Genomic DNA, 14,532 nt, shown 5'->3' with positions numbered 1-14,532 from the left:
TAGTCACTCTTTTTGGTTTATTGTCCCCAATGCAATTTTTAGCAGATTGGGTGGAATACAATTTTTTTTACGCTGCGACTTTGAGTGTACCTCGCTACCAGTTAAACTTTCAACCTTTCATCAGCAAGTGCTGCTATATTGGAAACAACTGTTCAAACATAACTTTACTCCTCACAACACTCCAGTTTGGAATAACAGATATAAGTTTCGGCAGAAAATCTGTATATTTTGAGGAATGGAAAGCCAAAGGGATTTGGGCGGTGGCCCATTTCTTAGATGATAATGGAAATTTGTTACCGTACAGAGAATTTTGTGAGAAATACCAACTGCAGTGCTCTGTTAATGTTTACAATAGAATGATTAGAGCTATTCCAATTGTTGTAAGATTAATGGTTAGAGAAGACATTTTGTTCTCCAAGGTCTCCCCAGAATTGAGGCAGCTCTCCTTAGAAGGTTGTGACTTTTGTGACAAAAAATGCACAAACAGAGTCATTAGAAAACTAATTTTACACGCTTATTATCCAAACCCTATTAAACGGGACTACATGCTTAAGGATTTTGATAACTCTGAAATTAAAAAAATAAGAAAAAAAATTTGTCTTTCCCCCTCCCTCCTAAAGCTAAAGAGGTGAATTTCAAAATTTTAAATGAAATTTATCCCACCAACGAATTTTTAAGATTGAAATTTAATCTTGAAGTGAATAATTGTGTTTTTTGTGAAACAAATTTTGAAAATTTAGAGCATGTGTTCTTCTTTTGTGATATGGTGCACCCTTTTTGGAGAGATATGCAAAACTGGTTACGGTCTAAGGAGGGTGAACTCCCTCCCCTTACTGTAAAGATGATTAGGATTGGTATTTTTTTGGAAAACAAAGAGTTGGATTTTATTTGTAATTTTTTGTTATGTCTTGGGAAGTTTTTCATTCATAAGTGCAGATGGTTTAAATCTAGACCTAACTTTAACCAGTGGATGAATGAGTTTAAACTCTTGTGCGAATCCTTAAAATTAGTTAAACACACAAAAGCTAGTTAGACAGAATTAAACTAATTTAAAATAAAGCCCTTTTTGAGTTATTTTGATACATATATATTTGTTTACTAATTAGTATTATTTATTTATTTATTTATTTATTTATTTAATTTTTATTTATTTTATCTTTTTGTCAATTTGTTTTATTGTGATCTCTGTTTGTTATTGGCTATGCTCAACCTATGGCTGATTATTGTAATGTTACTTGTGATTTGATTATGTACCTTGTTTGTTTGTTTGCTTAGGTTTGGTTACAATAAAAATAAAAAAAAAACAACTTTGTAGCGCGCACGCACGGCAGAGAGGGAGGGGGAGCGAGAGACCTTGCGTCTGTGTGCAGTGTCCGTCTCACTCGTCTGTTTCTCTCCCTTTCTCCATCTCACTCGCCTGTTTCTCTCCCTTTGTTTTCTACTTCATGTGTAACTTTACTCTAATTCTCTCTCATCTGTCTTGCACTGTTGAGTCGCAGTGTTTACTTCAGGAACGCACAGACTTGATTGGACTGTGCGTTTCCATTACCTTTACCGTAAAGACTGCAAAAGCTGCGCCGGATAAAATAGAAGCGCTTCGTCAAGTTTTAAATCATAACCTTTAGTTTTGGCTGTAGACCAATCCCCAGGGACATTCGTTTGCATTTACAGCATTTGGAAGGATGCCAGCAGTCTAAGAAACAACAGGAAGCTGCCGGAAAAGTACTATTGAACGTTAGTTTTAATAGTACCAGCAACAGAAATCTTCGGAAATGATAAATTGAAACATGTATATTACAGCTATTCTGCTGGGTTTCAGCCTTCCTCTAAGGATTCACAGGTACACACACAAGGTTCATACAGCTGGAAAATAAGAATGTTTGTTTAATAAATAAATACATTCCAGAATTGATTCTGGTACAGAAATGTTTATGCATAATTCATGTTTACTAACAAATGATTACATTAAATTACATCTGATTTAAAAATGTGTTATTTCAAGGTTTCAAACATGCTTAATTACTGATAAAAACTGAAGACAGCTAGGCACTTTTGTAAAGAAGAGGCATTTTATTTGGACAAATGCATTGAAATTTGCAAATGTGCTGTACTACAATTGCCATCTAGTGGTCATTGTAACGACTAAAAATGTGATTATGCAACAGGTTTATGCCAGCAGATGTTATTTTTTTTTTTATTTTGTAGCGTTTATTAACATTTATTGTTAGATTTTATTTTGAAATTTTGCTGATAGCGTGACACGTTTAATTTAGCTTGGGTTATGAATGGAATGTATAGTTAGGGTGGAGCTATAAAGGAAACCTTTTTCTCTCTTTGTTTTAAGATAGAACGCATAAGAGGAATAGTGGGAGTATTGAGAAGAACCCAGTGATCACGGTACACCATTTTGACTTTGTTTGGATTTTATTTTAGTATGAAATTATTGTTGTATTTTTTCTTGTGATAACTCTTTCCAGATTTGTCTTGATGAGACTATATGATTTATGATTTGGTAAGCATCGGTGTAGCATTACTTCTCACTTAAACTGCATATTATTTAGTTCATACATATTGTTCTTTTATACAGGTTGATTTTCTGAAAGATAAACTTGACAATGATAAAACATTGTACTGGATGTAGAGTTTCCTTGCATGTACTATATGCTACAACATTTTATCTAAATTATGTGGGTGAGTATTCTTCTGTCATTGTCTTTCAATGTTTTTGTTAAAGATCAACACTGAATTGGATGTGTTAACTTTTTAATTTACCAAATGACTTGGACAATTAATGCATGTCATTAATTATATACTCATTTATATACAATGATTTGTGTGATCATCTATATTTAAGGAAATGAATACATATTACAATATGTTATTATCATAGTACAATATGTTATTAACATAGTTGGATAAATTGGCTTTGCTGTTTTTTTTTGTTGTTTTTTTTTCTTTTCAATTTTGCTTTGAGGTTTCTCTGTGGATCCTGTACTGAACATCAATAGTAAATATAAGTGTAAAGAAATGTAATGGTGTACTACACTGCAAAAAAGTCTCACTTTTTACTTAACTTGAGTTAATGTCAGTAAATACTCACAGTCAGTGCAAGAATATTAATTGAATAGTTTTGTATATCATTTTAATTTTGTTTGTTTCTTTGAATCACATTGATGTAAGGTACTTTCATCAGTTCATAGCACCATAATGTATTCTTTGCATTTTCAGTGGGCATACAGGTGACCTCCACAGGGCCACAGACAATCAAGAAACCTCAGGGAGCAGATATTATTTTGGGCTGTACCTACAATGAGAGCCCATCTGACACTGGGCAGCTGGATGTTGAGTGGTCCATTGTTAGTCCAGACATGACTCAGAAAGACAGATTGGTGAGAAATAATGAAAGTCAGTTAATGAGTTTTGTTCAGCCACTACATCTAAAACTTTTATTTATGTATAATCTGTACATTCTGTGGTGTTTATTTCTTTAAACAACATACAATTCACTTTTGGCTGATGAAAAGAATCAATGTCATGTTACTAACCATGTTAAAGAATTGTGAAAAAAAATTATTTAATATGCACTACTACCCTTTGTTTACTGTCTTTTTGTAATTTGGATATGCTTTGTGTTGTGTGAAAAAAAATATTATTATTATTATTAAATAATTCAGTCTGTCTCTGCATGTTCATCAGATCTTATCTTACTCTGGAGGGAGAGAGTACAAACTTATTTAACATGCACTACTACCCTTTGTTTACTGTCTTTTTGTAATTTGGATATGCTTTGTGTTGTGTGAAAAAAATTATTATTATTATTATTAAATAATTCAGTCTGTCTCTGCATGTTCATCAGATCTTATCTTACTCTGGAGGGAGAGAGTACAAACTTGGTGACACAGGTCTAATGTCTCGACTAAAGTTTGTGGGTGACCCCAGCAAAGGTAATGCTACCATCAGCATATCTTCATTAATCATCGCTGATACAGCCACCTACCAGTGTAAAGTGAAGAAGCCACCTGGTATAGACTCACGGAAGATCACATTAGTGATACTTGGTAAAGAATGAGACATGCATATTTCAAACAGTCTGACATTCTTCCCAGTTTCTGTTTTTCCAGTTCTCCTACTCCTCCCTTTCACCACTCCTCCCTTTCACCACCCAGACTTACATTACTTTCACTAAAATTGTGTCAGCGCATTGGGTGGAGATTGTGCATCTTGTAACAGGTTCTTGAAATTCTGTTATTGTTTTCATAACCTATTCATTTCAGATTAGATTACTTATAACTTTCCTGGGTTTTCACTGAGGACACTCATTTGTATAAAAATAAATGTTTATATATTTTTTTATGTTTATGTGCACTACTTTGATTATTTTCTCAAATTTTTTGTGTTCAGAACACCCCTCTGTGCCCATTTGTTGGGTAAAAAATGGTGAGGAGGTAGGAGGTACTGTCTCACTGTTGTGTAAATCATCTAAGGGCTCGATTCCTCTAATCTACAAGTGGACAAAAGAGAATGGTGAGGCATTGCCATCCACAGCATCCCAGAGTAAGTCATCTATATTCCATGGAATGTTTCTCATTTACTAAGATCATGTTTTTAAGAAAAATATTTAAATTTAAATATTAAAATGTTGTTTATTACTGATTATTTCATATAACTTTGGACTATACTTTGCTTAATTGCATATTGTTGTAACATTAAGAAATATTTTGCCATAACACCTCATTTTAATGAATTTTTTACTTTTATTTATAAAAGACTATTATGTTAATGATTCTTGTTTTTTTTGTTTTTTTTTGGAGATCCTCAGACTGGAGAACTGCTGATCTATAACCATTCACAGAGCTACACAGGCAACTATGTGTGTGTGGTTAGCAATGATGTAGGAATGGAGCAGTGCAAATACACATTGAAAGCATATAATCGTAAGTTTAGGTGGGGTAGTAAATATGTTTGGAATATTGGGTGTGTCAGTGGTTGCGTGACAAAGAAATGTAATTTGAAGTTAAGCCAAAGACTAATCGGTAAAAAGATCATTGAATCTTATACAATATTTTTTTTGTCATGATCCTTTTAAAAATACATTTACTGTAAATTAATTTGAATAAAAATATTTGGCTCTTATCATGTTTCAAGCCAGCTCTGATGTAAAAAAAATTATTGCACATAGTAAAACTGTCTAAATTTAAAAATGTTTAAATTTACAGTGCCATGAAAAAGTATTCTGATATCCTCTAGTTTTGAATATTTATCAAAATACATGGTTTCAGTGCTCATACAAAAAGTAGGAGAAATAGGAGCAAGAAAGAATAAAGAAACACAAAACATTTTAAATGATTTATTTTTTGAAGGAAAAGGTTAAACGCTTCTGATAACTGGACATCAGCCTGGAGGACATTTTAACTCACTCTTCTTTGCGGCATTCCTTTAATTTAGTCACTGTGAAGGGCTTTCTAGCATGAACTGCCTGTTTAAGGTCCTGCCTTAACATGTTGACTGGGTTTGACGTTTAGGTCTCCCCAAAATCTAATTTTATTTCAGGTTGCTTCAGATTGTTGTCTTGCTGTATAACCCAAATTTCAGATCACAGAGTGAACTAGTCTTTTTCTAAAGGAGGAATTATGAAAACACTGACATTGTAGTCCTTCTGGGCACTTTTGCTTTTTGCAGTACAGGTCATTTATTCATTATTGGAGAAAATTTTTAGGCCAGTAATTTTCTTTGTGAAGATTCGCCACTTTTCCAGGTTTTCCCGATTTGGAGATAATGGCTCTCACTTTAGATTACCAGAGCTTTAAAGATGAAACTATAACCCAGACTAATTAATTCAATTTATTTCTCTTTTGGAATCTTTTGACTGCAGCATAGTGAACTTCTTGTTGAGACCTTTCAGCCTATTCATAACGTAGGAAAGTTTCTAATTAAGTGATGTTTAGTTTCACCCAAGCTAGCAGTAATCAAGCTTGCTTATGTCTATTCTAACATAACATTTATAATGAAATAACCACAAATGTCTTTTCTGAGCTCACATCATTATCAGTTTTATTCAACCCCCAAGTGACATTCAATCTTAGTACTTAGTACAACATCCTTTTACAGTTATAACAGCTTTTAAACGTGAAGCATAGCTTGACACAAGTGTCTTGCAGCGATCTACGGGTATTTTCGCCCATTCATCATGGGCAAAAGCCTCCAGTTCAGTCACATTCTTAGGCTTGCGCACTGCAACTGCTTTCTTTAAGTCCCACCAGAGGTTCTCAATCGGATTTAAGTCTGGTGACTGCGATGGCCACTTCAAAATGTTCCAGCCTTTAATCTGCAACCATGCTCTAGTGGACTTGGAGGTATGCTTGGGATCATTGTCCTGTTGAAAGGTCCAACGTCTTCCAAGCCTCAGGTTTGTGACGGACTGCATCACATTGTCATCCAATATCTTCTGGTACTGAAGAGAATTCATGGTACCTTGCACACGCTGAAGCTTCCCAGTACCTGCAGAAGCAAAACAGCCCCAAAGCATGATTGACCCCCCGCCATGCTTCACAGTAGGCAAGGTGTTCTTTTCTTCATAGGCCTTGTTCTTCCTCCTCCAAACATAGCGTTGATCCATGGGCCCAAACAGTTCTAATTTTGTTTCATCAGTCCACAGAACACTATCCCAAAACTTCTGTGGTTTGTCCACATGACTTTTGGCATACTGCAGTCGACTCTTCTTATTCTTTGGGGACAGCAAGGGGGTGCGCCTGGGAGTTCTGGCATGGAGGCCTTCATTACGCAGGGTGCGCCGTATTGTCTGAGCAGAAACTTCAGTACCCACATCTGACAAATCTTTTCTCAGTTCCTCAGCAGTCACACGGGGACTTTTCTCCACTCTACGCTTCAGGTAGCGCACAGCAGTCGAAGTCAGCATCTTCTTTCTGCCACGACCAGGTAGCGTTTCAACAGTGCCCTTTGCCTTGAATTTGCGAATGATGCTTCCTATGGTGTCTCTTGGTATGTTTAACATCTTTGCAATCTTCTTATAGCCATTGCCCTTCCTGTGAAGAGTAATCACCTGTTCTCTTGTCTTCCTGGACCATTCTCTTGACCTCACCATGTTTGTAACCACACCAGTAAATGTCTAGAAGGAGCTGAGTATCACAGTCATTTTAAAGCTGCCTAATTGGTGCTTATTAGGCTTTATTGCTGCTCCCTGATATCCACAGGTGTTTTCAATACCTGATTGAAAACACTTCATTGAACCTCTGTTCTTCAGAGTGGTAGTCTTTAAGGGGTTGAATAATTATGTCAATGAAGAATTCACAAAAGAAACATTTACTACTGTATTACAAAACTAATTGATGTCATTTTAGTTGCATATGGTTCTTTAAGAAGTCCTTGTAGGATTTCATTCTGAATACAATTACAAATGTACACTAAATTCCCTAAAACCATTTACAGCATTGGGGGTTGAATAATTTTGAACACAACTGTATAACCAATTGTGAATTCATTATGGTTAATTGCTTGATTGAGTAAATTAGTAATGCATACAATAATTTAGAACATTTGTGTGTTTACTCAGGTTGTCTTTGTTAGAAATCAGGAATGGGTAAATGCTTTTTTTGGCACTGTAACTGACCTCATTGATTTATTAAAATATAATACTTGTATCTTGCATCACAGCAACCAGTCGGGCAGGAGTAATTGCAGGGGCTGTGATAGGTGCATTGCTGCTTTTGCTCCTCCTCCTTTTGTTAATCTGGCTTCTAGTATGCTGCTACCAGAAGCGTCGCTATGAAAAGGAAACTGCAAATGAGATCAAGTAAGACATGAGATATTTCTTCTTCAAATGATATACACTATACTATTTTATAGCATACTATTATCTATTTTTCATCTATCTATCCAAGTCCTATCCATACTTAAATATCCCCAGAATGTATTGGGTTAGTTTGCTTGTTCGGTTTCATTGCTTTTTTTGTTCCTAAGGTGTCCCACTACTGTCCCAGTAACAGCGCAATCTTGATAGGGACTTGAAAGTGAACTGCTTATGATGACTAACAAGGATGAAGACACTTGTAGATTCCATGAAGAAATCATTTGCCCTGCCCTATTCAGTTGAGACCACAGGTTTTCAGTGGGGTTCAAAACAGAGATGGTGGTCTTTACATAATATTGTTTCTGCAATGTTAAGATTAAGACCAAGTCCAAGTTTTTGTATAAAATATCAGTACTTAATGGAATTCATGATGCTACCAATCTTCTTCTGGAAAGACCTCCATATGTGTGCATCCTTATATTCAGTTTCAAATATATCAAACATATCAATGACCACAATGCAGAGTTCTACTTTTCAACACGTTTCTGTGTTGTTTAGGTGTTGCATGTTTTATAAATTATGCTCAGGAGGTGTTTTCTTTCATAAAACTCTTCAAAACATTTCGAGGTGTTCATATAATAACCTAATCTAATAAAAGGAAAATAAATTGAAAAATACTGCAATAACCTTGAAACAAAGTAAGTGCACCACATCAGTCTATCTGTTAAGCACTGCAAATATGGGACAGAACATTAATATCAAATCAAAAGCACAACTGTTTTTGTTACAATTAAATGGCAGCAGAAAATAAATCCAGTTATTTAGCTTGTTTCTCACTCGCTATCATTAACCACTTCCTCCTGGTTATCACATAAAATAATGAATAGTTTTTCTGATTTTGCAATTAATCATAAGTAATTCTTTGCAGAGAGGATGCAGCAGCACCAGAGTGTCAACCTGGAAGCAGGTACTCAAGTTTCCGCTCCATAATGGGTTACCACCCCCATCAGGGAATCACCTACAGCTCAGTTAGAAACAGTAGTCCAAAAAGGGCTGATTCATACTACAGAAACATCACTGCCAACCAAGTACCTTCACAAGACCCACTAAGATACAACAGCAGATATGGTTATCCTGTATAAACACAGACATTTTGCTAAGAACAGACCAATATACAGAACATTAAATATTAAATTACTGATTAAATACTGCTTTGACTTTGTGGATTTCCATGTGATTGCTGTGTATTTTTACTGTCTTTTTGAAGTGATGTTTGACCATGATGTATTTTCTGTCATATATTATAAATGCAAAAATAGTAAAGCATAATGCTTTTAATTGTCTTACAAAAAAATCATTGATAATGAAATTAATCTGAAAAGCATTATAGGTGAAGTAATGCAATCATGGAATATAATTTTCCTTTGATATATTTAAATGGTAAAGCCTTGTAGACAGCATTTTCAGAGTCAACATTGTTCCAATGTTTTAAGCACTGTTGGCTTAAAACTGTTGAGTATTTGTAAAATCAAAAGCTGGTTTGTGTTATATGTGAGACCAAATACGGGGCTCAGATCTGGACTCTGTCCAGGCAAAAACTTGAATCTTGTACAAGCTTTACATTTTTGCCACAGCATATAAGACAATATATGTTTTAACTATGAAATTTAATTGTTTTTTCTAAAAGTTAAAGTTTAGCTTGAATTATGTATGATTCTATAGAAATTCGATTCAATTAAATTTATTTGTATAGCACTTTTAACAATTCACATTGTCCCAAAGCAGCTTTACAGAAGTATAGAAACAAATATATATATATAAATAAATTTAAAGTTTAAAATTAAAATACTATATATCTCTAACGTCTATCCTTATTCCTAATGGGCAAGCCAGAGGTGATGGTGAGAGAGAAAGTTAAAAAAAAATGTTAGGTATGATTGTAATCATGTGATGGACAATGTACATTAATGCAGACAGGGACTCCTGTGACAGAGACTAGCTATGACAGCATAAATAAAAGGGAGAGCCAGAAGGTGATACAGACATGAGGGCTTCCTGGATCGTAAAAGTGTATCCAAATACTCTATGCTCATGAACCCTCCAGATCTGGTCCTTTACATAAGAAAAGCTATTCATAAAAGGCTAGACTAAACAAATGTGTTTTCAGCCTGGACTTAAACACTGAGACTGTGTCCGAGTTCCAAACACTTATTGGAAGGCTGTTCCATAACTGTGGGGCTCCAAGAAAAAGCTCTGCCCCCTGCTGTACCCTTTTATACTTGAGCTGCCATCAAAAGCCTGCACCTTTTGATTTACAGTATTTACAGGAGTGACAGATCAAAAAACCCAAAAGAGTGCTCAGGTACTGTGGTGTGAGACCATTAAGTGCTTTATAGATTAGTAATAGTATTTTTTTTATAATCAATGCAAAATTTGACTGGGAGCCAATGCAATGTGGATAAGATAGGAGTGATGTATTCATATCTCCTGGTTCTAGTTAGGACTCTAGCTGCTGCGTTCTGGATTAACTGGAGCTTTTTTTATGCTCCTACTGGAATATCCAGACAGTAATGCATTACACACTAATCCAGACTAGAGGAAACTGCATGAAATAGTGTTTCTGAATCATGTAATGACATCATATTTCTTTTCTTATAAATATTTCTGCGATGAAAGAAGGTTACCCTTGTGATATTATTTATGTGAGCGTCAAATGAGAGACCGGTGTCAATAATCGCACCAAGGTCTTTTACTGCTGCACATGATAAATTAGAAAGACCATCCAGAGTTACTCTGTAATCATCAAGCTTACTTCTGGCTGCCTGTGATCCTAGATAAAGCTCTCCTAGAAAAAGCCCTTCTTGTCAGAGTTAAACAGAAGGAGGTTAGTAAGCATCCACTGTCTGATGTCCTTCACACAATCTTCAATCTTATTAAGCTGGTGACTCATATCTGACTGAAACATATAGCTGTGTGTCATCAGCATAACAGTGGAATCTAATACCATGTTTATGAATAATTGCACCAAGGGGTAGCATATATAAGGAGAAAAACAATGGGTCTAAAACATAACCTTGTGGAACACTGAACATTACCTTAAGTATGTTTAGATTAGTCACCATTTAGATCTATGAACTGATAGCGATCAGTCAAATAAGACCTGAGCCAGGAGAGGGCTGTCTCTTTAACACCAACAACATGTTTTAGCCTACACTAAGATCAAGCAACACCAGGAAAGAGAAACAACCCTGATCAGAGACAGTTACAGAGACAGAGACAGGCCTGTTACTGGCCTCTGATCAGGGTTGTGTCTCTTTCCTGGTGTTGCTTGATCTTAGTGTAGTTTTTGATACCATTGACCATGCTATTTTACACGATAGGCTAGAACATGTTGTTGGTGTTAAAGAGACAGCAACAACACGATAGGCTAGAACATGTTGTTGCTGTCTCTTTAACAGCAATTATGCTATGATATGTCCTAAATCCTGACTGATACATTTTGTGAATACTCTTTCTATGTAGGTATGAGCATAACTGCTAACTTTTTCTAGGATCTTGGAGATAAACGGGAGGGTTGATATTGGCCTATAGTTGGGTCTAGGTCAGGTTTTTTTAATCAAAAGTTTGATAACCGCTAGCTTAAATGATTTCAGCACATAGCCAGTGCTAAGAGAAAAATTTATTATTTTTAGAATGGGTTCGGTAGCTGCTGGTAATATCTGTTACCAGTGGGTAAGGGATCCATTATGCATGTTGATAATTTTGAAGAAGAAATCAGTGAAATTAGGTCACTCACAAGGTGGAGTAAAACTTTTATTTACAGCATTATTGATCAAATTGTTTGTTATTAAATTAAAGGTCTTAATTTTCTGCCTAATGTTATCGATTTTTCTGTTGAAATAATTCATTAGGTCATTACTGCTACAAAAAGATAGTGTGTGATTTTTGGCAATGTTTTTGTTCCTAGTTCATTTTGCTGCAGTATTAAATAAAATTTAGGATTATTGTTATCTTAAATTAGACTGGAGAAATACACTGATCTATCAGTGTTTTTTTTGTAGCTATGAAGGCTTTCCTTCCATGCTAATTGAAATACTAATAATTTTATGCCATTTATGTTCTAATTTCCTAGCTGATTGTTTTAAAGTTTGTGTGTGGTCATTGTACCCGGGTGCTAGTATTTTCTCTTTAATTACTTTCCTTTTAAGTGGAGCTACAATATCTAGGTTTTAGCAAAATACTGACTCTAAATTGTCAGTCACCTGATCAAGTTCTGTGGAGTCAGAAGGCGATCCAATCATGGATGATAATTTTGTGAGAGTATTGGTAAATGTACGTTTAACATGGTGACGTGGCAAATTAAAAATATCCTGTCCAAGGCACATTTTTAATGAAATGAGATAATGGTCTGAGATGGCTTCTGATTGAGGCACAGTGACTAATATTTTCCAAGGGTGTCGATTTGGGTAGGGACGGTAGGGACATACCCTACTAATGTCCAGAGTACACTGAATTGTCCCTAGCAATACTTCGACCAAAAAAATGTATTTATATTTATATATAACCACTGATGTGTCTGTGTCTTGCATTTTTTTACTTTTATTTTTTATTTTACTGTAATGTATTTTTACATTTATTTTATTTAACATTTAATTAATCTAAGAATCTTTTAAATGAGATTAAACATTTTCACAAGCGTGTTCTGTAAAATAGCGCAATTTGTGGTAACAATTGGTTAATAGACTTCTCTAATAGGATTGGCTTTGCCTTTCTTGTGTTCTGCCTCTCCAACCCACCTCACTTGATGATTGGCTTTGTATTTTTTTGCTGTGTAACGTAGGCTGCAATGCTCTGTGTCAAGAAGCGATGTAATTATACAGGCTACCGGTAATACCTGGGGAGCCAGCAAACTGTCATGTCACTGGTGGTGCATCACAGAGCAGAGTTCTATAAAATTCTAGATAGTGTTCATCTCAGGGACAGGTTCAGTCAACAAGATCTAGATGTTCTGCAGAAGTTAGAAACTCTACTGACTGGAGAAATGAGTGGCATTGTTGATCAGTCCAGCTAGCCAAGGTTTGCTCTTGAAACACTTTTATATCTAGTACTGAAGTGGATAATATCCTTAGAGGAATACCAGTTGAATTGAGAGGCTTGTTTGATGAAGTTGAAACCCTTGTCAGGTTGCTTTTACCCACCCCAGTGTCATCAGCTGATTCTGAGAGAAGTTTTTGTGCTCTTAGAAGACATGGCTCAGAACAACAATGACACAAGTGAGACTGAACAGTATTGCTGTGTGCCATATCCACCAGGGTAAACTGGACAAAATTGATGTGAAACAAATATGCCTGCAGTTTATTGCTGTGAATGAAGATGTAGACATTTCTTTCTGATTAAGCAGATCTGGAGGAAATCTGCTAGGTCAGTTCTTTACTTGCCCTGCAAGAATTCTTACCGGCATCAAAAAAGTATAATAGTTAAAAATTAACGTTTCACTTAACGTGAAAATTCAAAATGGCCGACACACAAAATGGCCGTCCGAAAACCGTTTGGTATCGTTTGACTCAGCATGCCTCAAGGAGTCTAACAACACCTCCTTCATGATTTTAGACTCACGTTTGCAGTAGTTATAAGCGAAAATAGGTGTTTTTAAAATCTCGTGGCCACTAGGTGGCGCTGTCACGAAACGTTGCATGCGCCCTCAGGTCATGACTATAATGACATATACCAAGTTTCGTGTCGACACGCATAAGTTTCGCGAAGATACAGCTTCACGTCTGTTTTGGCATGCTCGCCACCATGTATGTTGCCACGGTATACAAGAATGCATTGGTCTATCAAAAAGCTTTTGATAACTTTTTGTCTTGGATGTCTCTAGATGCCACATGCCAAAGGACATGCAAATCGGACAAACGGTCTAGGAGGAGTTCGAAAAAGTAGGTTTTACGGAAAATTCAAAATGGCGGAAAGATATTCATGACAGACATGACGTCATATGGTGCACTCGAATCGGCATGAGCAAAGTATCCAAAATATGCAAGAATATTGTCTATAGGCCTTACGAGTCAGCAGTTATGAACATGAACATAATTGGATTTTTGGACTGTTGGTGGCGCTAGAGGGTTTGAGCTAGACACACTAAAGAGGGATTTTTGGACTGTTGGTGGCACTAGAGGGTTTGAGCTAGACACATTCACTGCTTCTTATCATAAGTACTGCATTATCAGGACTGTCAGTCACCAAATCATCTGTATATATTACACACTACTGCTGCTGTATATTGCACAAAAGCATAATATTGCACAATATTGTTATTTGCACTCCCACACTTTATGTACATTTCTGATCTGATTCTGATTCTGATTAAATGTCCAAAATATGCAAGAATTTTGTCTCTAGGCTGACCCCACAGCCGAACATTCATCTTCTGGTTCTTCTTCTGAAAATTGAAAACAGTCAATTTTCACATGTTCTTGTTTAAATTAAACAATCAACTTTCATCATTTTTCATAGGATGTACCCAACAACAAAATACAACATCACAAACTGCTGGAACCAAATTCCTTGTGTGTGTCAACACACTTGGCCAATAAATCTGATTCTGATTCTGATTCTGATTAAATGTCCAAAATATGCAAGAATTTTGTCTCTAGGCCTTACGAGTCAGCAGTTATGAACATGAACATAATTGGATATTTGGACTGTTGGTGGCGCTAGCGGGTTTG

General features: G+C 35.7%; 1 protein-coding gene across 3 annotated transcripts; it reads left to right on the top strand.

Annotated features, from left to right (window-relative positions):
* Positions 1-1,368: 1,368 nt before the first annotated feature.
* vsig8b (V-set and immunoglobulin domain containing 8b) lies at positions 1,369-9,844 on the top strand. 3 transcript variants are annotated; one of them, XM_060882120.1, is made up of 9 exons: positions 1,369-1,840; positions 2,349-2,397; positions 2,588-2,691; positions 3,229-3,389; positions 3,857-4,058; positions 4,402-4,554; positions 4,812-4,934; positions 7,672-7,810; positions 8,736-9,844. In XM_060882120.1, exons 3-9 carry the CDS (start codon positions 2,616-2,618, stop codon positions 8,947-8,949), a joined length of 1,068 nt encoding a protein of 355 aa, XP_060738103.1. In that variant the 5' UTR covers positions 1,369-1,840; positions 2,349-2,397; positions 2,588-2,615; the 3' UTR covers positions 8,950-9,844. The 3 variants fall into 3 exon arrangements, with proteins under 3 accessions (XP_060738103.1, XP_060738102.1, XP_060738104.1); XM_060882119.1 differs by having other exon boundaries at positions 2,345-2,397; XM_060882121.1 differs by lacking the exons at positions 1,369-1,840; positions 2,349-2,397 and adding an exon at positions 2,406-2,512.
* Positions 9,845-14,532: the final 4,688 nt, after the last annotated feature.

The sequence above is a fragment of the Tachysurus vachellii genome, chromosome 11 (genome assembly GCF_030014155.1).
Source record: "Tachysurus vachellii isolate PV-2020 chromosome 11, HZAU_Pvac_v1, whole genome shotgun sequence".
In the NCBI taxonomy this organism is placed as follows: domain Eukaryota; kingdom Metazoa; phylum Chordata; class Actinopteri; order Siluriformes; family Bagridae; genus Tachysurus; species Tachysurus vachellii.
This window is presented reverse-complemented; position numbering and strand designations above follow the sequence as displayed.

Bases quoted from the DNA above. Each gene is read 5' to 3' on its own strand.
- vsig8b (XM_060882120.1), top strand. From the start codon at position 2,616: ATGATAAAACATTGTACTGGATGTAGAGTTTCCTTGCATGTACTATAT. The intron at 4,059-4,401 runs GTAAAGAATGAG...TTTTGTGTTCAG, and splicing joins GATCACATTAGTGATACTTG to AACACCCCTCTGTGCCCATT. The intron at 4,555-4,811 runs GTAAGTCATCTA...TTTTTTTTGGAG, and splicing joins GCCATCCACAGCATCCCAGA to ATCCTCAGACTGGAGAACTG.